The sequence below is a fragment of the Erythrolamprus reginae genome, chromosome 4, assembly GCF_031021105.1.
Source record: "Erythrolamprus reginae isolate rEryReg1 chromosome 4, rEryReg1.hap1, whole genome shotgun sequence".
Taxonomy (NCBI): Eukaryota; Metazoa; Chordata; class Lepidosauria; order Squamata; family Dipsadidae; genus Erythrolamprus; species Erythrolamprus reginae.
The window spans coordinates 110547074-110574570 of NC_091953.1; the positions used below are offsets into that span (position 1 = coordinate 110547074).

Sequence of the window (27497 nt, forward strand, 5' to 3'; positions counted from 1 at the left end):
GCTCAAAAAAAAATAAAGGAAACACTGAAAAGAACACATCCTAGATCTGAATAAATGAAATATTCTCACTGAATACTTTGTTCTGTACAAAGTTGACTGTGCTGACAACATGTGAAATTGATTGTCAATCAGTGTTTGCTTCCTAAGTGGACAGTTTGATTTCAAATAAATTTGATTTACTTGGAGTTATATTCTGTTGCTTAAGTGTTCCCTTTATTTTTTTGAGCAGTGTATTTTACTGCCTAGATGGTTCTACTCAAAAAAGCACAGCATCCGTTTATATCCACGAAAACGCTCCAGGGAATTCCCCAGTCTATAGACTTCTTGGAATCGGTCGGCCGCTTCGAGGATCTGAAAGGGGGGGCGATGACGAAGCCCGGCGGGTTCTATCTGCCCGATACCGTCACTCAAACTCCATCCGGGAAAGAGCCGTCCGAGGGAAAAACCACCCTCGAATTCCCACCACAGCAAAGAGGAGCCCTTTTCCAAAAAACTCGCGCCTCCAACACGTAACGTGGGAAAGCGGCGACCCGGGTTACTCATTTGGGCAAACGGGTCGAGCCAGGCTTTAAATCAGGGAGAAAAGGCCCCCGGACTGCGCCAGGGGAGCCTCTTCTGGCTCCCCCCTTGGGAGGACGCGGCGACCGTCTGACCCGACGTTTCCTCCTTCCATTGGCCGAACTGTCTCCCCTTCCCCAGCCGGCGTTTTTCCCGCCAGCAAAAAAGCGCGGCTTATCCCAGCGCCCCCCTCCTCCCCTCCCCTCAACTGCCCCCCTTAAGAAAAGCGTCGGAGTCAACAGCAGGAGAAAGGGGAAGTGACCTCACAATGGGTCTTTCCCGCCCAATCATAAAGCCCCCGCTCCGGCTGCCCAATGGCGGGCCGCGCCCGCCGGACCGCAGCCAATGAGCGCGCGGCATGCCGGCGCCGGCAGGAGGGGCCTCGCCTAGCCGGGTGGGAGGGGAGAGGTTCCCAAGAGCTCGGCAGTGGCGGCGGCTCCGCCTTCCTGTGGTCGGTGCGCGGCCTCGCGTCCCCCTTCTTCCTCCTCCTCCTCCTCCTCCCCCGCCCGGCTGGCCCCCCTCTCTCTCTTCGGCAGCCATGGCGGTGGCAGCGGAGCAGGAACAGCAGCAGTTCTACCTCCTCCTCGGCAACCTGCTGAGTCCGGACAACGTCGTCCGCAAACAAGCCGAGGTGAGTTACGGCTCGCGTGGCACCCTCGGCGCCCGTCCTCTCTCTCCTCCGGGCCCCCGCCGCGCACGAGGTTTCTCTCCTGGCTTTTTTTTTTTTGGACTGTCAGCAGTGGAGGGCCTCCGCCGGGCCCACGTGGTCCGGCCAAGCCGCCGGCCGTTAACAGCCGTTGGCCGATGGGAACTAGAACACAGCTCGGGGGAGGAGGAGGAGAGGCCAACTGCTCTTCCCGCTAAAGTCCAGCCGATCCCGGTTCAAACGTCCCCCTTCTCCCACCCTATGGAGGCTTTCCCTCCCTCCCTCCGATGGGGGCTTCCATTGGTCCGCTCGCCTTTCCCCCCTCCTCAGCCGCGGAGCCGGTTTCTTCTCTCTCCCTGCTGGGTCCACATTTTTCTCCGCCTTTCAGAGAAACAGAAGAAGATCGACCCCAGAAAAAGACCTCCTGGTCCATCTAGTCTGCCCTTATATTATTTCCTGTATTTTATCTTAAGATGGATAATATGTTTATCCCAGGCATGTTTACATTCAGTTACTGTGCATTTACCAACCACTGCTGGAAGTTTGTTCCAAGCATCTACTACTTTTTGTTTGTTTGTTTGTTTTGTCCAATACACAATGAGGGTTATAGAGGATATAATCATGTACTGTAAATGTATTAAAGGGAGAATAGAGGAGAAAATAAAGGAGTTACATCTAACTATGAGAGAATAGCAGAAAAAGATGTAGGGATAGAAGAGAAGATATAGGAGAGACAATAGGACAAGGGATGGTAGGCACTCTGGTGCACTTATGTACGCCCCTCTGTACTCTGGGTAAAATAATATTTTCTCAAGTTGCTTCTGATCTTTCCCCCAACTAACCTCAAATTGTGCCCCCTGGTTCTTGTGTTCGCTTTCCTATTAAAAATACTTCCCTCCTGAACCTTATTTAACCCTTTAACATATTTAAATGTTTCCATCATGTCCCCCCCTTTCCCTTCCGTCCACCAGACTATACAGATTGAGTTTATGAAGTTTTAGGCTTAAGACCTTCCACCATTTTTGTAGCCCGTCTTTGGACCCGTTCAATTTTATCAATATCTTTTTGAAAGTGAGGTCTCCAGAACTGAACACAGTATTCCAAATGTGGTCTCACCAGCGCTCTATACAGCGGGATCACAATCTCCCTTTACCTACTTGTTATACCTCTGGCTATGCAGCCAAGCATTCTACTTGCTTTCCCTAATGCCTGACCCCACTGTTCGCCAACTCTTTGTGGCCTCTTTCCTCTCCCCCACCCCCACCTGATGCTTTGGTTACTGTCCTGTGATTCGGACATCCACAAACCTCCCCCAGCTCTGAAAGAACCCTTAGAAGAGACTCACTTCTTAACTTCTTAAAAGTGCCTCTGTTCCTGCCTCTTCCTGTTAAGGAATGAATGAGAATGATATACTACTCTACCTGGAAGAGCTAGGGTTGCAGCTGATGAGTAATTAAAGGGGGGGGGGTAGTAAGTTAAATACCATAATACATACTAAGAAGGGAAACTCCCCAGCTGGTATGCTGTCCAATTGATCTTTTGTTTCTACGGTGCTTAATAAATATTTATTTTTAGAATAGAATAGAAATCTTTATTGTCCAAGTGTGATTGGACACACAAGGAATTTGTCTTTGGTGCATATGCTCTCAGTGTACATAAAAGAACAGGTACATTTGCCAAAAATCATGATTATCACTTAATGATTGTCATGGGGTTGTATAAGCAATGAGGAACAATATCAATAAAAAATCTTAAGGATACAAGCAACAAGTTACAGTCATAAGTGACAGGAGATGGGTGATAGGAATGATGAGAAAAAACTAGTAGTAACGGTAGTGCAGGTTTTTTTATTTTGTGTTGGGCTTGGAAATGGCTAAGGAAGTGAGAACTGGTTTCTTGGCCTCTTGTAGAATGAGCATTGTGACTAGGTTCATTTGCTGTGGAACTTTCCAGTAGAAAAAGCAATAGAAATAGTTCAGCTTCCCAGAATATTCCTGTGCTCAGGATTGCTGGCTTTGAATAAAGGAATTGTTGCCCATAGATTTCATTCAGAAACTGGCTGAACTGAAAATTATATAGAAGGGTAAAAGGGCTGCAGTTTCCCACGAATTACACCTGAAACCATGGTTTCATTTCATAGTGCAAGAATATACCTAACTGCTTTCTTGCTCTGAATAGCCTTTTTTTTATTATAAGTTACAATTCCAAACTACAGGATTTCTCTATAATTAATATAAAGGGATAATACTTTTCCCCCTGCTTCAGATTGCGTTTCATTCTTCTTTATTAAAAAAAAAATAGTGGGGAATCTTTGTCCCTTGAAATAAATGCCAGTGTCTGGGTTAGAGTTTTCTCATTGTATGGCTGTGGCTGGGCTTTTATCATTTACATCACTTGAGTGATCAGCAGAGTTCAGCACATTCTTTCACTGTGAATAGTTGTACAAAAAGCTGTTCTCAGTGCCCAAATGTAAAACAATATGGCCTGATTTTCTTTCTGGATCTGAAATAGGCACCCATCGTTCAGAGTCAAAATTTCTGCATATCACTGCAGTCTTTCTAAGTACTGTGGGTATCAGATGTGCTGAAAAATTAGACAATAGAAGAGGCAATTGTAGGGGAAATTGTCTTTTGAGTTAGTATGACCAGATTTTAAAGAGTTCTTTAAATAAGATGTAGAAAAAGGCATATCATTTATGTATGAATAAGATGGCAAAACGGATAGGTATAAATATTGCCTAATTGTGATAATATCCCATATCCCTACTGTGGCAATGTATAAAAAGTTCTACATTCTGAGTTCCATAGCTGAATATTTAAATGTTAGATACAAAAAGTAGGGGATTATTCCCTGGGTAGTTTGGACAGTTTCCAGAATCAGTGGCTATATAAATTCTATTCATTACCATGTATTTCTAAGCCACACTGGGGCACATTGCTCTAGTCGAATCCTGAAAGGCCAGAATGATTTAAAAAAAACCTTCAGGTTATATGAATAGCAGTATCACCTGAAGAGGTTTGTGAACCACTATGATGATCATATCCATGTGTGTGTGTTAAGAGAAGGGAGTTGTCTTATCCAGCAGTGACAGCTGCTTCATTAATACCATTAGTGCAAGTTTATGGGTGTTTCTGCAGGTTACTGACATCATAAATTCCACAAAACAATGGTGCCTATATGAGACAGGAGCACCTGTCCACTAACATTTACATTTTACATCATGTAGCTGGATAATATGTATTCACAGGCCTTGTTAAAATACCTGTATAATGAGATCTTGATTGCATTTATATAACTGCTAAAAACCACTGCATTTATAAACCCCAGCAGCTTTAAAATTTGATTTAAAAAGTTTGAGTAAATCTGACCTGACATGTCTAGAATCTTTGTAAGTTGTGCACCTCTTATTTACATTATAATAATTTTTGAGAAATTTAATAATGATTTTTAACTCTGATTGCCAGAATTCCACAAGATGCTACTGCCAAAATGCAGCAGTAAACTTCCCAAATAAAAGCAATATGACTTTTTTTAAAAAAAATAGTTCTTGGGCAGAGGTAAAACAGCAGTGTTGAACTGTAATCAGATAAAGATACTACAATAGTCACCTGTGCTCCATAGTTTTCTCTATGGCTCACTGGCTGCCGATCGGTTTCCGGTCACAATTCAAAGTGTTGGTAATGACCTTTAAAGCCCTACATGGCATTGGGCCAGAATACATCCGGAACCGCCTTCTACCGCACGAATCCCAGCGGCCGATAAGGTCCCACAGAGTTGGCCTTCTCCGGGTCCTGTCAACCAAACAATGTCGTTTGGTGGGCCCCAGGGGAAGAGCCTTCTCTGTGGCAGCCCTGGCCCTCTGGAATCAACTCCCCCCAGAGATTAGAACGGCCCCCACTCTCCTTGTCTTTCGCAAATTACTCAAGACCCACCTTTGTCGCCAGGCATGGGGGAGTTAGGATATTCCTTCCCCTAGGCCATTACAAGTTATGTATGGTATGTTTGTGTGTATGTTTGGTTTTTATAATAAGGGTTTTTAGTTGTTTTATTAAATTGGATTGTTACATGTTGTTTTTTATCATTGTTGATAGCCGCCCCGAGTCTGCAGAGAGGGCCGGCATACAAATCCAATAAATAATAATAATAATAATAATAATATATGATCTATCACCATACTTGAAATCTCACTTTTAAACATTGTCATCCAATAGAATTCTACAAGTGGCCTTTTCTCATGGCACCTAAGATCTAGAACAGTGGTGTGAAACTCAAGGTCTAGGGGGCGTATCCTGATGACATGCTTAGATCTGGCCTGGAGGGCCATCCTGGAAACAGTGAAGGACCGGTCCTTAGTGCCTCTGCCAGCGAAAATAGAACTCCGTTTTCACTGGCAGTGGATTGCAGGAGACCGTTACAGCCAAAAATGACGTTTGGGAGCCCATTTTTATTAGCAGAATGCTTGGGCCATCACAGATGCCCCCAGCAGATCAGTCATTGGCTTCCCCAAATATGCCCATGTTACACCAACACTCCACAGTCTGCATTGGTTGCCGATCAGTTTCCGGTCACAAATCAAAGTGTTGGTTATGAACTGTAAAGCCCTTCATGGCACCGGACCAGATTATCTCAGGGACCGCCTTCTGCTGCACGAATCCCAGCGACCAGTTAGGTCCCACAGAGTGGGCCTTCTCCGGATCCCATCAATTAAACAATGTCGTTTGGCGGGACCCAGAGGAAGAGCCTTCTCTGTGGCGGCCCCGGCCCTTTGGAACCAACTCCCCCCAGAGATTAGAATTGCCCCCACCCTCCTCGCCTTTCGTAAACTTCTTAAAACCCACCTCGGCCGTCAGGCATGGGGAAACTGAGATATTCTTTCCCCCTAGGCCTTTACAATTTACGCATGGTATGTCTGTATGTATGTTTGGTTTTTATAATAAGGTTTTTTTTAGTTATTATAGTATTGGATTGGATTGTTACATGTTGTTTTTATCATTGTTGTTAGCTGCCCGAGTCTACGGAGAGGGGCAGCATACAAATCCAATAAATAAAATAAATAAAAATAATAAATAAACATGACTGACGTGAGCTGACCATGCCCACTCCCACTCTTATCTCCCAAGGTCAAACACAACCCTGATGGGATCCTCAATGAAATCAAGATTGACATCCCTGATCTAGAATACCATTCTTCCTGATATTATGGCAGAAATGACAGAACCCACAACAAAGTTAAAAGAGGGGTCACCTTAGAATCCCTACATAGCCACAAGTAAACTAAGACCCCTTCTCCAATTATGTAGATCCTTATCTTAATTGCAAGCAGGTGTTAACCATTAATTGAGAAGATTCCTGTGCAAAGATTGTTTAACAATACATCAGTTTAATTGAACCTTATCCACCCATCATCCTTCTTAAATGAGACCTTAAAAGTATAATCCCTATGTCAGAGTAGGAGATGAAACACTTGTGTGATGTTTGATTTTTTAATGTTTGTTGCTTAACTTTCTGATATTCATTAAGTATTTTCAATTTTTTTAAATAAATATTGCATCTGGTAAATTATCTAAAATTGTAACAGGTGGCCTTTAAATCTCATAAATAAATAAGTTCTATTACTGGTATATTGAATTTTGCTTTCACTGGCTGAAAAAATTTAAATTGCAGCTTCTGGATGGCAAATGTTGTCTACCAATGGGTTGGTGCTCCCAAGTAGCTGGAAAAGTTTTAGACAGCACTTCATAGCATGTTGGTGTTAGAACATTTAGCAACTTGACACTTTCCAGAAAACTTGGGCTATTTTCCAAAATTTGTAAGATTCATCCTGATGTGTACACCATATTAATTTATTGTCAAGGTCATTTGAAGATCATCAGGTGGATACCATTGTGATATATCATGTTGAAAGTGTGGTATTAAAGTATTGATAGTACTTAAAAAATTGTTTTAAAGTGTCCTAGGAAGAAAAAACATAGGATTAAATAAAAGAAAACAAAGTTAAAATTTCTTTTAACTAGCTGCTATATATCTTCGTGTCCTTTATTAGCGGAATAATATTTGGGAGGAAGAAAAAGGCTGAATTTACATGAGTAAATTCAATATATTTCTCCGAAGCAGAAGAAAATCTTTGGGTATCTTCCTCATATGCTTTAAAATAATTAAATTAAAAATCCCTTTCATATTAATTTTTTTCTGCTATTTGAGATTTATGGTCCTGTATCTTTCCCAACATAGTACTTCATATTGTTGAGTAAAATAACTATTATAGTAAATTTTAAACAGTCGCCAACTTAGAAAATATTAAGTGGCTGTTAACTCTTAATGCCTTATTTGTTGAATGCTAACCTGTTTCTGATCTTTTCTTTTTTAGGAAACATATGAGAACATACCAGGCCAGTCTAAGATTACGTTCCTTCTACAGGCTGTCAGAAATACTACGGTTGCCGAAGAGGTATTTTTTCGTCCTAAGAAACTTATAAGAATTGCAAGAATATTTATGTTGTAAAACATCATTTTCTGATTGTGACTCATACCATTTCAGGTGGAATATATTACTAGCACTACAACTTTGTTAATGAACCAAATGGTCAGGAAATTACATAATTAGTGTTTGCTATTCCTATATTGCTAAATCCTAACTCATCATATATAGAGAGAGGGGTTTTCATTCCTAGTTTTGTAGCAAACCAGCATTTAATATTTGACTTTGTAAAGTTGATAAATACTCTTAATTTCAATTTGCTTTTCATGAACAGAACATGGCTTTTCTGTGGCCCCTTGTACTATTTCAACTAGGTCAAGGATTTGGAGATAAAGGAGTCAAATACGTGTTCCATTCTTTATTTGAATGAAGACACATCTTAAGCTATAACTCTGAGTACATTAATTTTCTAAAGAGATAAGAAAATAATAGTGGTTTAAATGAGGTATGTGTGTATTAAATGAAGCATATATTTATATCAATTGGACAATTTTTATCAATTGGACAGGTAGTCCTCAACTTACAACCACAATTGAACCCAAATTTTCTGTTGTTGAAACATTTGCTAAGTGAGCTTTGCTCCATTATTCAATCTTTTTTACCACCGTTGTTGAGTCCACTTCACTTGATAAGTTAGTATCCCGTTAAGTGAATTTGGCTTTCCCATTGACGTTGCTTGTCAGAAGGCCGGAAAAGGACATGACCCCAAAACATAGCAACAGTCATAAACATGAACCAATTGCCGAGTGGTCATCTGAAGTTTGAGAACATGATCATGGGGCTGCCACTAAGATTGTATTGAAAAGTGGGTCATAAGTCACTTTTTTCAGTGCCATTGTAACAGTCACTAAGTGAACTGTTATAAGTTGAGAACTACCTGTATAGTGGATAGGTTGTCTAATCTTGTTTTGGAAGAACACAGACAAGAATACATGACATCATGATAATTTCTATATACTACAGATGGAGAATGTTAATCAGTTCTCCAAATTTTCCATTTATGTGATCTTTAATGCAATAGATATGTTTATATTTTGGCTGTCTTCTTTCCCTGTTTCTATAACTTACTGTAATGTTTTAAGCTTAAGTGGGATACTGTTATCTAATTGTGGGCCTTCTACATACATTTATGTGGCGTTTTAGTGATTATAACAGAAATGAAGACTAATTGACATTGAATTAAAATAGCTAATATTTATATTGTTACAGCTGCGATTGGTTTAGTCAATGTGGAATTGAATGATCCTTACTCAATTTTTTATTAAATGTATATGTTGTCCATCTCCCAATCCAAAGTGTCTGTTTCTTCTATCATTTGTTATTGAGCAACACTTTGTATTATAATGTTTTATTTTAGCACTAGAGCCTGATTTTTACTTCCTTTGCATTTCTTCATGTACTAAGTCATTCAGTTATTTTAAAATAACACACCTTATTCCTCTACATTAATAGTTTTTACATTGTCTAGAAGTCATGTTTACATTTTAATGTATAATAGACTGTCATTCCCTAATTTATTACTACATGCTTCTTAGTTCATAGTGCTTTTGCTATAGAGTCAGATGTCTCATTTAGTTCTTATATTAGTTATGGAGTGAAATACGTGAGGGGAATGGAATAACTAAAGATACCAAAAATAGATCAGCTGAGTCAGCATTTTGGCTCAGCTGCTAAATTTTTATATATGCAAGAAAAATGTCTTTACAAAATCAATATTGGTTGGTTTTTTTTAAAAAATAAAGGGAAATAGTTTACCATGTATTTGTCTTAACAGGCTAGACAAATGGCTGCTGTCCTTCTGCGGAGACTTTTGTCAGCTTCTTTTGAGGAAGTTTATCCAACGTTACCCTCTGAAGTCCAAACTGCCATCAAAAGTGAACTGCTTGTGATTATTCAGTTGGAAACACAATCCAGTATGAGGAGAAAAATCTGTGATATTGTAGCTGAATTGGCCAGGAATCTAATAGGTATAAAATGTTATTTTGGTAGAGATGCATAAAGGAATACAGTGATACCTCGCCTTACAAACGCCTCATCATACAAACTTTTCGAGATACAAACCTGGGGTTTAAGATTATTTTGCCTCTTCTTACAAACTATTTTCACCTTACAAACCCACCGCCGCCGCTGGAATGCCCCGCCTCCGGACTTCCGTTGGCAGCGAAGCACCCGTTTTTGCGCTGCTGGGATTCTCATGAGGCTCCCCTCCATGGGAAACCCCACCTCCAGACTTCCGTGTTTTTGTGATGCTGCAGGGGAATCCCAGCAGCGCAAAAACGGGCGCTTCGCTGGCAATGGAAGTCCAGAGGTGGGGTTTCCCAGCGAGGGGAGCCTCAGTGAAATTGCAGCATCACAAAAACACAGAGGTCCGGAGGTGGGGTTTCTAGGACTTTGGTGTTTATGCAATGTTGCAATTTCACTGATGCTCTCTTTGCTGGGAAACCCCACCTCCAGACTTCTGTTGCCAGCGAAGCACTTGTTTTTGTGATGCTGGGATTCCCTTGCAGTAGGTGGGGTTTCCCATGGAGGGGAGCCTCAGGGGAATCCCAGCAGCGCAAAAATGGGCGCTTCGTCTGGCAAAAGGGGTGAATTTTGGGCTTGCACGCATTAATCACTTTCCCATTGATTCCTATGGAAACATTGTTTCGTCTTACAAACTTTTCACCTTAAGAACCTCGTCCTGGAACCAATTAAGTTTGTAAGACAAGGTATCACTGTAATATTTTAGCTGACATGATGGTGGTTGTATAAAAAATGCTTTGCTGTTTCAGCAGCAGTGTTCATAGATTGTCCTAGTAGGGTTCATTTGTCTTTAAATTAGGATTTCTGACAAGCCAAGTCAATTGTGATTTGCTCTTTAAAGTTAACCCATGACATAAAGTAAACATGATTAAGCCATGACATAGTATGTATCTGAACCTGGAATGTTTATTTTCCTTCTACTCTATTATCATGCTTTGGCTCCATTATTGGCTTTGAAATGAAGATAACACGCTGAAATAATGATTAAACATCTTCCACTTTAAATATGCATTTTCATATTTAGAAATATTATCTTTAGATATGCTGCGCGAGCCTTGAGGAGTATAGCAATCCACAACCTTATGTGATCTCTGTGCAGCCTTTTCTGTTTGACATTAGTGAGTATGGCATCTCTGCACGTGACTTTTCTGCATTGGTGGAATGATCTCTTCTGAAATAATGGGGTATTCACTCAGATTACTTTTTAATTTAGCATTGTGGTTTAGCGAAACAGAATGCAACCACTGTCTTTCAGTATTATGCTTCATGGGTGCTTCACTTACTCTTTTTCGTTGGCTTTTTCAACGGCCAGTATGAGATCAGTTGAGATCCAAGGGTGGAGGTTGAAGTGCAGATTTTCTAAGCATTGTGAAATTTTTGCAAATAAGTCAACCAGGCTAAGATGCTTTTAAAGTTTTAGGAAGGAAAATTCACTGTATTCGTCAGAGTTCAGAGCTAACAACACATTGGAGCAGAAGAATATGCATCAGACTTCGTTGATCTAATTTGCTGAAATGCCGTGATTTCCATTTTATTTTTATTTAATTTTAAAAATTGTACACCATAAATGTTAATTTTCTCTCTCACATAGATGAAGATGGCAACAACCAGTGGCCAGAAGGTCTGAAATTCTTGTTTGACTCAGTCAGCTCTCAAAATGTGGGACTGCGTGAAGCTGCTCTACATATATTTTGGTACATGATTACTTTTATTAGTCTGATATAAATTGTGGAAGAAGGAGAGATTGTCAGTTTGTTTAAAAAGCTTGTCGCTGGCTCACATACATTATACATTACATCTGGACAAAGTTTCTTTGTTTCAAGTCCATCAGTCCTGACAATTATTTTACTATCTTTACTATCGTTGAACAATTAGTGCACAATATATATCTTTGTGTTGATTAGTCTTTCATTTACATTGCTTCCCAGCAGGGATGCACTTCAGATCATGGAACTGCAGGATATTATAGTGCTATGCACTGCTAAAAAAAATAAAGGGAACACTTAAACAGTAGAACCATCTAGGTAGAACCATCTAGGCCAGTGTTTCCCAATCTTGGCAGCTTGAAGATATTTGGACATTCGCTGGCTGGGGAATTCTGGGAGTTGAAGTCCAGATATCTTCAAGTTGCCAAGGTTGGGAGACACTGATCTAGGCAGTAAAATACACTGCTCAAAAAAAATAAAGGGAACACTTAAACAACAGAATATAACTCCAAGTAGATCAAACTTCTGTGAAATCAAACTGTCCACTTAGGATGCAACACTGATTGACAATCAATTTCATATGGTGGTGTGCAAATGGAATAGTTGTACAAATGAAATATTCAGTGAGAATATTTCATTCATTCAGATCTAGGATGTGTTATTTGAATGTTCCCCTTATTTTTTTGAGCAGTATATTTTAATCCATTTTTTAAAATCACTGAGCGCTACATGTCCAACAAGCAATGTTCAAAGCCTTTGATTGCTTGCAAAAGGTAGTGAGACAAAATAGTGGTGATAGATTTATTTTCTTGCATTTTCCATGCAGAATACAGTGATCCCCCGGGTATCGCGATCCCGATCATTGCGAACGGCTATATGGCGATTTTTCAACCCGGAAGTCAAAACACCATCTGCGCATGCGCGCCCTTTTTTCTATGGCCACGCATGCGTAGATGGCGCCGGGCAGATCAGCTGCTGGGCGGCTTCCCTGGGTCTTCCCCCTCTTCCCAGCTGAGTCCTGAAGCCAGAAGGCAAAGGCGAACTTCCGCGTTTGGCTTCAGGACTCAGCTGGGAAGCGGTGCGAGCGAACGGCGAAGGGCGGGCGAGCGGCAGCGAGGAGTTTGCGTGGGCGGTGGGGAAACCCCAGCGCCGCTTCCCAGCTGAGTCCCGAAGCCAAACGCGGAAGTTCGCCTTTGCCTTCTGGCTTCAGGACTCAGCTGGGAAGCGGCGCGAGCGAACGGCGTGGGCGGGCGGGCAGGCGGCGGACAAGCGGCGGGCGGACCAGACAAGTGGCGGGCGCGGCAGCAGCGAGGAGTTTGCGTGGGCGGCGGGGAAACCCCAATCTTCGGCTCCTCGCTGCTGCGGCGGAAGTAAAAACACCATCTGCGCATGCGCAGATGGTGTTTTTACTTCCGCACCGCTACTTCACGAAAAACCGATCATTGCGAGGGGTCCTGGAATGGAACCCTTGCAATAATCGGGGGACCACTGTAGTTGCAATTTTGTTTAGATGGGAGCCAAAATTCATTTTAGTATTGGGCCTTCCTCAGTGAAATAAGTAATGACCAAAAAACAGCCACACGTGAATTTTTAGTATCTTTTAATAATTCAATGTGTATTCTCTGTTTAGGAACTTTCCTGGTATTTTTGGAAATCAACAGCAACATTATTTGGAGGTCATCAAACGAATGTTGGTGCAGTGCATGCAAGATCAGGAGAATCCAACGGTAATTCAATATTTATTCAATTTTGTCTTTTAATGCTGTTCAAAAAAATGTCTTGTTTAAGACACTTAAAATTCTCCATTCCATTTAGTAATTTACATGAAATAACTCTACCTTGGGATTATTTTAGATAAATGCTTCTGGGGAATTATGATTTGTTCTTCATGAAGCTGATGTTTAAGAGATTATCAGTTCAGAAGACTGACCTTAGAATCCCGTGGTTTTTTTTTTGCCAAATTAATGGAAATCTGGGTGATGTCACTAAAGTCCCTTGTTGAGTTTCATTGGATTTGAACAGCTATACAGTACATATCCCCCTCCCCTCTCTGCGTATGATCTCATCCTAATTTATTTATTTATTAGATTTGTATGCCGCCCCTCTCTGTAGACTCGGGGCAGCTAACAACAATAATAAAACAACAAATCTAATATTTAAAATAACTAAAAAAAACCTGATTAAAAACGAAACAAGCACACACACACACACACACACACACAAACATACCATCTCTAAATTGTATAGACCTAGGGGGAAAGGATATCTCAGTTCCCCCATGCCTGACGACAGAGGTGGGTTTTAAGGAGCTTGTGAAAGGCAAGGAGGGTGGGGGCAATTCTGATCTCTGTGGGGAGCTGGTTCCAGAGGGCCGGGGCCGCCACAAAGAAGGCTTTTCCCCTGGGTCCCGCCAAGCGACATTGTTTTGTCGACGGGACCCGGAGAAGGCCAACTCTGTGGGACCTAACTGGTCGCTGGGATTAGTGCGGCAGAAGGCAATCCCGGAGATATACTGATAAAGACATTGAATAGAATTAAGCCCCATACTGTACTGACTGTTGGTTTTCTTTCTAGATCAGGACACTGTCTGCTAGGGCTGCAGGTGCATTTGTTCTTGCCAATGAGCAAAATCTTCCTCTTCTTAAACATTTTGCAGACTTGCTTCCTGGAATTTTACAGGTAAAAATCTCATAAAATCATGGTGACTGAAATACTAAGCTTGTTGTCATTATTTGTTGTATGGTGGGTGTCACTCAAAAAAGTTTATAAATACATAGTATATGCAACAATGCCGCTTTATTAAACAATACATGGGACTTATGCAAGAGGAACTATTACATTCAAATGCTGCAAGGTGAGAAATCAAGATACTTTTGTTGATCTAAAATCTAAACCTTTAGTTTCTAACTGCACAGCACAATATGCAATGCAAAAATGGTGTCTATAGACTAATCTTCAGGGAGAGGCGAAGTACACACATAAATATATTGTTTTTACAGTGTTCAGTTACAGTAAATCCTTTTGAAACTTGCAAGCAAACTTGGTTTAAAGTGTCAGTTGAGAAAATCAAAAGCATGAATTGTATTGATAAATAACATGAAATATCCAGCACACATGCGCCATTTATTCTAGCAGCCCCAAACCTTTTCAGCTTGGCAGACCAGCAGGGGAGAGAAGGGGATAGTTCTCCTGAGTGGCATGCACACTGCTCCCACAATTGTAGCTTCACATCACTTACAGAAGTGAGCTTCACACACATTTTCACCCTCTACTGCCACGGTCCGTTTCCAAACATGGCATGGCTAGGGAGTTGGAGACCCCAATTTATCCTAATGCTAGTGACAATTCCACGTTTTCACAGCTCGTTTATAAGATACTCAAAAAAAGTGAATATTGAAATATATTACCATATACATAATTGAAACTTACCAGGTAGAAAAAAAATTCTGTAATTCTAAGCAAAGATAAAACCTCTGGGGTTTTTTGAGAATATATTTGTTTTAAAGTTAAACAGATGCTGTCTGTTGCCTGTAGGTGTAACTACGTAATTCTGAAAAAACTAGGACACAATTAAAATAGATGATGGTTTCTCGAGAAAAGTAATGATACACAGGGGGGGGGGGGAAATCATAGAAAAACAATTATTGCATTAGATGAGTTATAAAAGAGGTGAACATGAATAAGTCTCACTTGATTACCGTGTGCTAAAATAGTGCTTCCCAAACTTTGCTGAAATTACCCAAAATTGCATTTACAGATTTTTTTTTTCCTTTGGGCAATAGGATATGAATTTATTGCCAAACCATACAAGGGACAATTAAAGCATTTTGCCTATATTGAATAAAAAAGACTTTCTGATAAAATAATTTTGGACTATGAAACAGTTTGGGATGCATTGTGCTAAAATTATATTGCCCATACTAAGGGGAACTTTTGATGCTAAGGTCAAATGCCTTTGTTGTAAAAGTTTGCAGAATATTGAGTGGTTTCCTGTTAATGCTTTTGAGTGCAAATTACAAGGGGAAAAAATATTAATTGCTGTTTTTCTTCAGGCAGTCAATGACTCGTGTTATCAAAATGATGATTCGGTCCTAAAATCTCTTGTAGAGATTGCAGATACAGTTCCAAAATATTTACGCCCTCACTTAGAACCTACATTACAGCTGAGTTTGAAAGTAAGTTTGTATTTTAGTACTTCAATTTGAAATATTTATTTGTTGGAACGCTGTCCTTGATTTTAAAGTTTTCCTGAAATATTTTTCAATTCCAGCTATGTGCAGACACAAGCCTCAATAATATGCAACGTCAACTGGCCCTTGAAGTAATAGTCACATTATCAGAGACTGCTGCTGCTATGCTGAGAAGGCATATCAATATTGTTGCACAAGCTAGTAAGTAAGCCATTTTCATTATTTTAGTCAAATTTATAACCCAGGTAGTCCTCGACCTACAGCCACAATTGAGCCCAACATAAACGTTGCAAAGTGAGACATTTGTTAAGTGAGTTTTGCCCCATTTAATGACCTTTCTTGCCACAGTTAAGTGAATCATTGCAAGGGTTAAATTAGCAACACAGTTTTTAAGTGAATCTGGCTTGTCAGAAGGTTGCAAATGATCCCAGGGCACTGCAGTTGTCATTATTATTACAGTGTTCCCTCGATTTTCGCGGGTTCGAACTTCGCGAAATGTCTATACCACGGTTTTTCAAAAATATTAATTAAAAAATACTTTGCGGGTTTTTTCCCTATACCACGGTTTTTCCCGCCTGATGACATCATATGTCATCGCCAAACTTTCGTCTGCCTTTAATAAATATTTTTTTTAATAAACTTTAATAAATAAACATAATCTAAATAATCTAAATGGTTGCTAAGGGAATGGGAAATTGTAATTTAGGGGTTTAAAGTGTTAAGGGAAGGCTTGTGATACTGTTCATAGCCAAAAATAGTATATTTCCTTCCGCATCTCTACTTCGCGGAAATTTGACTTTCGCGGGCAGTCTCGGAACACATCCCCCACGAAAATCGAGGGAACACTGTATTATTTATTACATTTGTATGCCGCCCCTCTCCGTAGACTCGGGGCGGCTCACAACAGTAATAGTAAAATATACAACAAATCTAATAATAAAAAGTCACTAAAAACCCCTTGTTAAAAAGAAACATACACACAAACATAACATGCATAAACTGTATAGGCCCGGGGGAGATGTCTCAGTTCCCTCATGCCTGGCGGCAGAGGTGGGTTTTAAGAAGTTTACGAAAGGCTAGGAGGGTTGGGGCAATTCTAATCTCTGGGAGGAGCTGGTTCCAAAGGGTCGGGGCCGCCATAGAGAAGGCTCTTCCCCAGGGTCCCGCCAGACGACATTGTTTAGTCGACGGGACCCGGAGAAGGCCAACTCTGTGGAACCTAACCGGTCGCTGGGATTCGAGTCAGTTGCCAAGCATCCAAATTGATGCTGCAGTAGTCGTAAATGTGAAGAAAACAGCAATACATCACTATCAGTGCCATTGTACCTTTGAATGGTCAATAAATTGCTGTACGTCAAGGGCTACCTGTATGTAAAAAGAGGATTTTTAAAAAAAGAAATCTTAATGTTGAATTTTAAAAGCCAAAATTCGGATGGGTGGGTTCTAATTTACCTCTCTGCCGGTTTGCTTCCTCCTGGACTGCATGGCACGCGCATTGCCAATTTGTTTTTGAAAAAATGAGGAAAAGAGAGCCAAAAGCAAGATGGAATAAGCCATTTAAAATACCAATATTTTATGCTGAGGATGGGATAAAGTCAATATGTTTGGTTTTGAGTCTTGAAAAGTGTTGGCAACTTGTATATTTTGTTCCAGCATGAAAGTACTCAGAACATATTACATAGCCTTCTTTTACCTTACTCATCTATCATTATTCCAAATATTAAACTGATTAGTTGTTCACAAATTGTGTCAATGTTTGTTTGTTTGTTTGTTTTTTGGGGGGGGGGTTGTTAGAAGCTATGTTAACATCCAATGCATTGTTGGGAATTTGTTAATATTGTTAAATATTAACCATTGTTACATTTGTTTCAGTCCCTCAAATGTTAGCAATGATGGTTGATCTAGAAGAAGATGAAGATTGGGCAAATTCTGATGAATTAGAAGATGATGACTTTGACAGGTAAAGATGCCTATTTTAAAAAAATCAATTTAGGATCCTTGATTTTTCCTAGGATTATTTTGTACTTTGATCTTTATTGACATCTAATTCATGTCAAGGCCCAGCCTTAAAAGTATGAGTGTACCATCTATTTCAACTGCTTAAGTATCAATGGTGAACACATTTTCTTATTAAAAAGATGCACAATATTTAAAAAATTATATTGAGAGAAGCCATTCTTTGTATAGAAAAATACAAATTTGACCAATTGTTTAATAAAGTATAAAGCAAATCAAAAGTGAGAAAACATCCTCACATAAAGAAAAATAATAATTTTCAATTTGATACAAAGAAGAATCCATAAAAAGAGTGAATCTAGTCTAGAAATCAAGGATCAAATGACCTAGTTCTTTATTGTATGAAATTCTTAGAGTTTCCTTCTAGTTTACTCCAAGATTCGAGGTCACAATTGATTCATTGCATTTAAAAAATCTGTTATTTATGAAGTAGTATGGCAATAGGTTGACAATTCTGTAATGGAGAGTTTTTCAGAATAACTTTGACCATCATTTTATACTGCAGTAATCACTGAATTGGGCAGAGTGAATTAAAATCTGTGCAATGTATATAGTAGGAGACTAAGTCCAGGAACAGAATATTGAAGATGAGAGATAGTGAACATCAGATTATTGTCTGTGGATAGAGTGATTTGCATCAAGATACAGTGGTACCTTGGTTCTCGAATGCCTTGGTTGTCGTACATTTCGGATACCGAACAAATTTTTCAGCAAAAATTTCCTTCGGTATCCAAACAAAAATTCGGATACCGAACAGCCACAGAAAATTTTGTTCATTATCCGAAATGTTTCCGCCGGGGGCTCAGGAGCTCTATAAGCGCTCCAAGCTGCAGGAAGTTTGGGGGCGGCTGCAATCCCGGCAGTTTCGGGAGGCTCCTTTCCTCAGTGCTTCGTCTTATTACCTGTAGGCAGCTGTACCAACTTTCTCCTTCCCAGTGGCAGCAACGGCGCTCCAGCAGCTTCCCTTCATCACGTGACGTTCCCGGCGCTGTTGCTACTCGAAGGGAAGCCGCCGCCGTTGCCGCCGCCGGGAAGGAGAAAGTTGGTGCAGCTGCCTACAGGTAATAAGACGAAGCACTGAGGAAAGGAGCCCCCCGAAGCTGCCGGGATTCCAGCCGCCCCCACCCTTCCTGCAGCTTGGAGCGCTTATAGAGCTCCTCAGATTTTTTATCCCATAGGAAATAAAGAAAATAGATTTAATTGGTTCCCAGCGAGTCAACAGGGGCTGGGAACCAATTAAATACATTTCCATTATTTCCTATGGGATAAATTAATTCGGTACTCGACCAAATCGGTTCTCGACCACACTTCTGGAACGAATTGTGGTCGAGAACCGAAGTACCACTGTATAAAGTAGTGTAATAATTTAAAAGGAAAATGCAAAGTTTGCTGAAGTTATTGAACTGATCACAATGTGTATGAAAGCTCTCTTATGACAGGAATGTAGTTTAAGCAACTCTATATTAGCTTGAGGAAAACAGAGATAAATAAAGATAAATAATTATGCAGCATAAGACCTTCTGGACGTTCAGATTTCACTTAGGAAAATACAAAGGTTAAGCACAAAGTATTTCAAGCATTTGAAAAAAGCAAGATTTTCTTTGAAACAAACATCAAAAGAATCGGAATAGGACCATCAGGGGATATCCTAAACATTGTTCTTATTCTTTTTTTTCTTTTCTCTTCTTTTTTTTTGCAAATTTTAGCAATGCTGTTGCTGGCGAGAGTGCACTGGATAGAATGGCATGTGGTCTTGGTGGAAAACTTGTCTTACCTATGATTAAAGAGCATATTATGCAAATGCTTCAGAATCGTAAGTAATTTTGTTTTGGATTTTGGGCTGCTGATTAAATAATGTAGCAACTGAGTGGTTAAATGGAGTTTAAACAAATGTATAGTCAAGTAAACCCTTGCATGAAAACTAGTTTGATATTGTGGTTAGGGCATTAGGTTAGAAACTGAGAGTCTTGAGCTCTAGTCCTGATTGAAGCACAAAGCCAGTCAAGGTAACTGAGTGACCTTCACGCTCAGATTTAGAAAGCAAGCCAGAACAAAGACCTTCCAAAAATTGTACCAGGAAAACTGCAGAGCTTAGGCCAAGTAATCCCCAGGAGTCAACACTAACCTGAAAGTACAAATATATCTAAACATATAATTGCAAAATGTCCAAGGAGGAGTGTATGGATCAATCATGTATCATTTTTTCAGCACTATTATAATTTGATATTTATTTATTTATTTATTAGATTTGTATGCCGCCCCTCTCCATAGACTCGGGGCGGCTCACAACAGCAATAAAACAATTCATGACAAATCTAATAATTTAAAAACATTTTAAAACCCCCGTTATTAAGCAGACATATACACAAACATACCATACATAAATTGTATAGGCCCGGGGGAGATATCTCAATTCCCCCATGCCTGGCGGCAAAGGTGAGTTTTAAGGAGTTTACGAAAGGCAAGGAGGATGGGGGCAGTTCTAATCTCCAGGGGGAGCTGGTTCCAGAGAGTCGGGGCCGCCACAGAGAAGGCTCTTCCCCTGGGACCTGCCAAACGACATTGTTTAGTTGACGGGACCCGGGGAAGGACAACTCTGTGGGACCTAATCGGTCACTGGGATTCGTGCGTCAGAAGGTGGTCCCAGAGATATTCTGGTCCAGTGCCATGAAGGGCTTTATGGGTCATAACCAACACTTTGAATTGTGACCGGAAATTGATCGGCAACCAATGAAGACTGCGGAGTGTTGGTGTAACATGGGCATACCTGGGGAAGCCCATGATTGCTCTCGCAGATGCATTCTGCACGATCTGAAGTTTCCGGACACTTTTCAAAGGTAGCCCCATGTAGAGAGCATTACAGTAGTCGAATCTCGAGGTGATGAGGGCATGAGTGACTGTGAGTAGTGAGTCCCTGTCCAGATAGGGCCGCAACTGGTGCACCAGGCGAACCTGGGCAAACGCCCCCCTCGCCACAGCTGAAAGATGTTTCTCTAATGTGAGCTGTGGATCGAGGAGGACGCCCAAGTTGCGGACCCTCTCGGAGGGGTTCAATAATTCCTCCCCCAGGGTTATGGACAGACAGATGGAATTGTCCTTGGGAGGCAGAACCCACAGCCACTCCGTCCTATCCGGGTTGAGTTTGAGTCTGTTGACACCCATCCAGACCCCAACAGGCATGCTGGCTTGATGGCTCTATCAGCTATTGGCGAAGGCTGCCAGGCACCGGCACATCACTTCCACTGCTTCACTGACTGGGCATAGGGTGGAGATGTAAAGCTGGGTATCATCTGCATACTGATGATACCTCACCCCATGCCTCTGGATGATCTCACCCAAGTCAACTAAACAAATAGCTGCAATTGAGAGCTGCCTGTATCATGAAGGTTTCTTCCAATTTATTGAAATAGATACCCATGACCCCATACTACACTTCTCTGAATCAGTTTTATCAAATTGCTAACCGGGATGCAAGAGAGGAGAGTATAACCATTCTGGAATCCAGGATGGAAAAGAAACTAGTTTGAACAGATTTATGTTGTGAATGAAAACATATTCTTATCTTCTGTATGCTTTTTTCCCCTGACTCTGAATTCTTCCATTTACTTACAGCTGACTGGAAATGTAGGCATGCTGGCTTGATGGCTCTATCAGCTATTGGCGAAGGTTGCCATCAACAAATGGAGGGAATTTTGAATGAAATAGTTAACTTGGTATTGCTTTTCCTTCAGGATCCTGTAAGTTGAACGGCATTTTCCTCCTCCAAAAATTTACTCCGGTACTTTATTTGATGGTTTTACTAATTAAATATAAATATTTCAGCATCCACGAGTGAGATACGCAGCTTGTAATGCGATTGGTCAAATGGCTACAGACTTTGCACCAAGCTTCCAGAAGAAATTCCACGAGAAGGCAAGTTTAAAGCTTTCTGTTGCACAGTGATTAACAAAGCTTGTTTAGGGACCTGTCACTCATCGTTTCTATCTTTGTTGTAGGTAATTGCAGCTCTTCTGCAGACCATGGAAGACCAAGGCAACCAACGTGTTCAGGCTCACGCAGCTGCTGCTCTGATCAACTTTACTGAAGACTGTCCAAAATCACTGCTTATTCCATATTTAGATAACTTAGTGAAGCACCTCCATTCCACGATGGTATTAAAGCTACAGGAGGTAAGGACATTTTTAGATGAAACGGAATATAATTTTAAGTTACTGGACATTTTAAGATGAAATGGATTTTTATAATTTTTAAGTTACAAGACTTGCAATTTTTATTTTTATTTACTTGCTGCTTTTCTTTCACAGTTGATAGAAAAAGGCACCAAGCTTGTTTTGGAACAAGTCGTTACATCCATTGCCTCTGTGGCTGATACAGCAGAAGAAAAGTTCGTCCCATACTACGATCTGTTTATGCCTTCCCTGAAACACATAGTTGAAAATGCTGTACAAAAGGAACTTAGGCTCTTAAGAGGCAAAACTATAGAATGTATCAGCTTAATAGGCCTTGCAGTGGGCAAAGAGAAGGTAGGTATCAAATTCATTCTTTGCTATCTTAAGCTTTGTAGGTACTTTGAGTTGCTTCCGTATTCTTAAATCGAAACCATTCTTGGTTTTTAGCTTCAGCTTTAATTGTTCGATATTTTACCTCATACCTCCCAGCGACCAATAACATGGGGCTACCTTTGAAAAGTGTTCGGAAACTTCCGATCATGCAGAATGCAGCTGCGAGAGCAAGCATGGGCTTCCCAAGGTATGCCCATGTTACACCAACACTCCGCAGTCTGCATTGGTTGCCGATCAATTTCTGGTCACAATTCAAAGTGTTGTTTATGACCTATAAAGCCCTTCATGGCATCGGACCAGAATATCTCCGGGACCGCCTTCTGCCGCACAAATCCCAGCAACCGGTTAGGTCCCACAGAGTTGGCCTTCTCCGGGTCCCGTCGACTAAACAATGTCGTTTGGGGGGACCCAGGAGAAGAGCCTTCTCTGTGGCGGCCCCGACCCTCTGGAACCAGCTCCCTCCAGATATCAGAGTTGCCCCCACCCTCCTTGCCTTTCGCAAGCTCCTTAAAACCCACCTCTGTCATCAGGCATGGGGGAATTGAAATTTTCCCTTCCCCCTAGGCTTATAGAATTTATACATGGTATGCTTGTATGTATGATTGGTTCTTTAAATTGAGGGTTTTCTAGATTATTTTTAATATTAGATTTGTTTACATTGTCTTTTTTATTGTTGTTAGCCGCCCCGAGTCTTCAGAGAGGACTATAATAGATAAGGGCCCATAGAGTCAGCCTTCACCAGGTCCCGTCCACCAAACAATGCCGGTTGGCGGGGCCATGGGGAAGGGCCTTATCTGTGGAAGCTCCGATGCTTTGGGACCAACCGCCTCTGGAGATCCATGTTATCCTTCCACCCCCCCTCCAGTCTTCCAGAAAGCCGTTAAGACCTGGCAGACCTGGGGCCATGAATGATTGAGAGTATGTCTGGTTTTTAGGGTTATAAATGCATTTTTACATATATTTTTTTTACTATGCTCATTGTTGTAACCTATATTTACATTGTTTTGTATCTATTGTTATTATTGTAAGCTGCCCAGAGTCCAACTGAAATTGGGCAGCATATAAATTGCACAAACAAGCAAATAAATAAATTTATTTTCTCTATATTATTTAACTTACATTCTTCAATACATGATAAAAATACTCTTGTGTTTGTTTAAAAACTGCCACAGTTTGATTTGGGTTCTCTCTTTACTTCTAGTTCATGCAGGATGCATCTGATGTGATGCAGCTCTTGCTAAAAACACAGACTGACTTTAATGACTTGGAAGATGACGATCCTCAGGTACGTGAGAGAGATTATCTTGCTTTGGTCCAGATTTCTAAAACTACATAACTTTGGAAGATAATTCCTAAATGAAGTTATGATCATATGCTTTACCATATTTTAGTTAATCCAAGATTTTGCAATACATGTATGGTAGAAATCTACATTTTATCCAGTAAGAGGACAGTTTTAATTGACAGTAGGGATAAGGAAGAATTTTAGCTGCCAAATCACCTAAAAGCTTACTAAGCATAATAAGGACATGAGTGAAAAAAATTATCTAAATGCACCCAACATCTTCCAGACTTCTGCGATATCAAAATATTCTTAGTTTGCCCATTTTACTCAGGCAGGTTCTTTTTGGTAAGTACAGTGTTCCCTCGCTTTTCGCGGGGGGTGCGTTCTGAGACTGCACGCGAAAGTCGAATTTCCGCGAAGTAGAGATGCGGAAGTAAATACACTATTTTTGGCTATGAACAGTATCCCAAGCCTTCCCTTAACACTTTAAACCCCTAAATTACAATTTCCCATTCCCTTAGCAACCATTTAGATTATTATTCACCATGTTTATTTATTAAAGTTTATTTTAAAAAAAGCTTTTTAAAGGCAGACAAAAGTTTGGCAATGACATATGACGTCATTGGGCGGGGAAAACTGGTATAGGGGGAAAAACCGCGAAATATTTTTTAATTAATATTTTTGAAAAACCGTGGTATAGACGTTCTGCAAAGTTCGAACCCGCGAAAATCGAGGGAACACTGTACTAGTCATTCAGCAAGAACTCCAATGTTGCAGTGACACTGAACAGATGGTACTTAAAACCAGTCCGTCTCTCACAGCACCTTCTTCGTACCTTCCAAAGTGCTCACCTACCTCTCAACCTGCTTGCATCTCACCCAGGATTTGAAACTTCATCTGGCTTCCCTATTGACTTTGCTTGCGGAAAGCCAGAAGGAAGTTAAGATCATGTAAGGTTCTCACTTAACGACCTGTGATTTTGCTTAGCATGTCACACCTTATTACTGTATCACTTAGTAGTGGTAATTCCTGTTCCAGTTATCATATATACATAAGAAACATGTTAACATCCAGAAATTATTGTGCAAAAATATGCTTTACACTTTTGATGCAATAAAATCTAAATGGATATCTTTTAGCAAAGTACTTATTCCAAGCCTCTGTATTGGAGACTTCATATTCCATAGTGATTAAAACTGACCAATGAAAGTTTCTTTTCTCATTTATGCCATGAATTTGTTAGCTCACATCCAGTTAATTTTGGGAAGACACTAATATTTTCCTAATCTAGTAAACATTGTGTTGTTTGAAAGACATTATAGATTTTTCAAAATACTACACAAATCTGTATAGTTATTTTTAAAACAGGTTTGTTAGGGATTGGTTTTTATACAATCCCAACTGTAATATAGCTTTATAGTTATTCTTGAAGAAAATGAAATCTCATTTTATTAATTTACAGATATCATATATGATTTCTGCATGGGCTAGAATGTGCAAAATTCTTGGAAAGGAATTCCAACAATATCTTCCTGTTGTTATGGGTCCTTTAATGAAAACTGCATCAATTAAACCTGAAGTGGCCCTTCTTGACAGTAAGTTCTGCTATTTTAATTTATGTTTCTTTAGTTAATAAGTAATGATACAACTTTACTTAAAATTAACCTTTTTTTCTTACCAGCTCAAGATATGGAAAATATGAGTGATGATGATGGCTGGGAATTTGTAAATTTAGGGGATCAACAGAGTTTCGGAATTAAGACTGCAGGTCTTGAAGAAAAAGCAACTGCATGCCAGATGTTGGTAGGTACTATTTTAATTAATTTTTAAACATAAAAATTTGGCTCCTGATGCCCAAAATGTTTGGTAATGAGATTCAACAAAGTTGAGTAATTAAAAGTAAGATAGAACTCTTTGAAGAGAAGTTATTGAAACACCCACTAAGAAATATCTCTTAGCAAACAAATATATTTTTGTATTAAACAAAATACATTCTTCCACCATTACAACCCTGCAATTTTCTTTTAAATGTGTAGTCTGTTCATGTTCAAATAAAATTTCACAATTTGGGGTAATACATTTATTTGTCTGTCTTCTCCTTTATTGGTATGGGTTTTTTTTTCAATTTTAAGTCCAGCATTACTAGTTTCTTTATTCATGATCCAGCTTCCTTTGTTGAAGAAAATTTATGTTTGCATTTTAGGTTTGCTATGCCAAAGAATTGAAAGAAGGATTTGTGGAGTACACTGAACAAGTTGTGAAGCTAATGGTTCCTTTGTTGAAGTTCTACTTCCATGATGATATCTTTTTCTAAGTCTGTTCCATTTTCCATTATAGTCTTATGAGCTGCAAATGTGACAGTTTTTAGAGTTTGTTATCAAATTCTTTGTGGCCATTCCATATATATCTTATTCAGGAAGATGACAATATTCCAACCTTCTTATTTGTCCAAGTAAATCCTTTTGTTGCAAACCCAGATCAGTTATGCAATTACAGCCAGTGTATGGTGCAAGTATTTTTAAAATGTAATGAAACCTAAAATAAAAAAAATGTGGCTTTTTAAAAAGAAAAGAAAAACATTCTCAGTTTCACGATTTAAATCTGGATAAGTCAAGCAAAATTAAATTGCAACAGTTATTCTGCTTTATCCTTAATTGTTATTTAATATTTATTATTAGTTTGATCTAACGATTGAAGCATCAGACTAAAAAGCCAGCAAGCTCTGAGTTCTAGTCCTGACTCAGGCATGAAAGCCAGCTAGGCGACTTTGGACCAGTCACTTTCTCTCAGACAAACCCATCTCACAAAGTTGTTGTTGGGGAAAATAGGAAGAGGAAGGAATATGGTGTGTGTTCATGCCTTGATTTTTAAACTAGAACAGTGGGATGGTACATTGGTCACATTTTCTGAAATACTCTGCAATAATAATTTACATTGCTAGAAAAATATAATAGAAACATAGAAGTCTGACGGCAGAAAAAGACCTCATGGTCCATCTAGTCTGCCCTTATACTATTTTCTGTATTTTATCTTAGGATGGATATATGTTTTATCCCAGGCATGTTTAAATTTCCCTTAACAAATTTAACGTGTTCGTGTGGCAGCTGCAGAATCAATGCCTTTACTTCTAGAATGTGCAAGAGTTCGTGGCCCAGATTATCTCACCCAGATGTGGCATTTTATGTGTGATGCTCTTATCAAGGCTATAGGAACAGAACCTGATTCAGATGTTCTATCAGAAATCATGCATTCTTTTGCCAAGGTATTGTTTTATTTTATGTGTGTAGCATTTTCCTTCTGCTAATAATAGCTGATCTCCTAGTTCCCTAGGATATTTATTGAATAGAAATAATGTAGCATATACACAGTTATTCAGAATAATTCAGCTTATGTTTATTGGCAGAATTTTTCCATCCTAGTATTCAAATATTCAATAAAGACATGTATAATTTTAATCTTCCAACTCCCAGAATGGTTCTGCCGTTTTACTTTTTCTTTTTTAGTATCACAGTGATTCATTCCACTGTTTAATTGAAGTTAACATAAAGAAAACTTTTTTTACCATTTCATTTCCTTATTTTTTTATTTTATTTTTTTGCGAGGAGGGCTTCCTTATAGATTTACCAAAAATGCAGGTTTCTACTCTTCTCCCCTTACAATGCAAAAGGGGAGGAAAAAATATGAATTTAACTGTAGGTTTCTTATCTTGTACTTATAGTCTTTAATTTGGAATTTCTCATGTGGCTAGAACAGTGTTTATCAATGGGAAGAACAAGATCGATCCTTGTAATTCTATTCCAGACAAATGTGATCAGTAGTTTTATGTGCATTCATTAAAAGAGGCGCAAATATTTCCTTGCTTAATCAAAACACTGTACTTCTATTACCCAAAACGTGTTTCGTTGCAACATGCAAGAAGGAAGCTATTTTCCTATTTAATTATATCCCACCCAATAGCAGAAGTTCTATGTGCTATACAAAAAAATCTTACAAAATCAAGCTCCCTTTTTATAGTACTTAATATATAAGATGCA

General features: G+C 39.7%; 1 protein-coding gene across 1 annotated transcript in view; it reads left to right on the plus strand.

Annotated features, from left to right (window-relative positions):
• Positions 1-929: 929 nt before the first annotated feature.
• The window catches only part of IPO5 (importin 5), a 37396-nt gene continuing 10828 nt past the window's right edge, over positions 930-27497 (plus strand). Inside the window, exons 1-19 of the mRNA XM_070751195.1 lie at positions 930-1189; positions 7572-7652; positions 9457-9649; positions 11296-11398; positions 13041-13137; positions 13985-14089; positions 15463-15585; positions 15681-15801; positions 17473-17560; positions 19323-19429; positions 21229-21353; positions 21439-21528; positions 21612-21785; positions 21921-22139; positions 23380-23463; positions 24926-25058; positions 25145-25266; positions 25667-25763; positions 26553-26725. Coding sequence (XP_070607296.1) covers positions 1097-1189; positions 7572-7652; positions 9457-9649; positions 11296-11398; positions 13041-13137; positions 13985-14089; positions 15463-15585; positions 15681-15801; positions 17473-17560; positions 19323-19429; positions 21229-21353; positions 21439-21528; positions 21612-21785; positions 21921-22139; positions 23380-23463; positions 24926-25058; positions 25145-25266; positions 25667-25763; positions 26553-26725 — 2328 coding nt within the window. The 5' untranslated portion in view covers positions 930-1096. The remainder of the gene's footprint in view (positions 1190-7571; positions 7653-9456; positions 9650-11295; positions 11399-13040; positions 13138-13984; positions 14090-15462; positions 15586-15680; positions 15802-17472; positions 17561-19322; positions 19430-21228; positions 21354-21438; positions 21529-21611; positions 21786-21920; positions 22140-23379; positions 23464-24925; positions 25059-25144; positions 25267-25666; positions 25764-26552; positions 26726-27497) is intronic.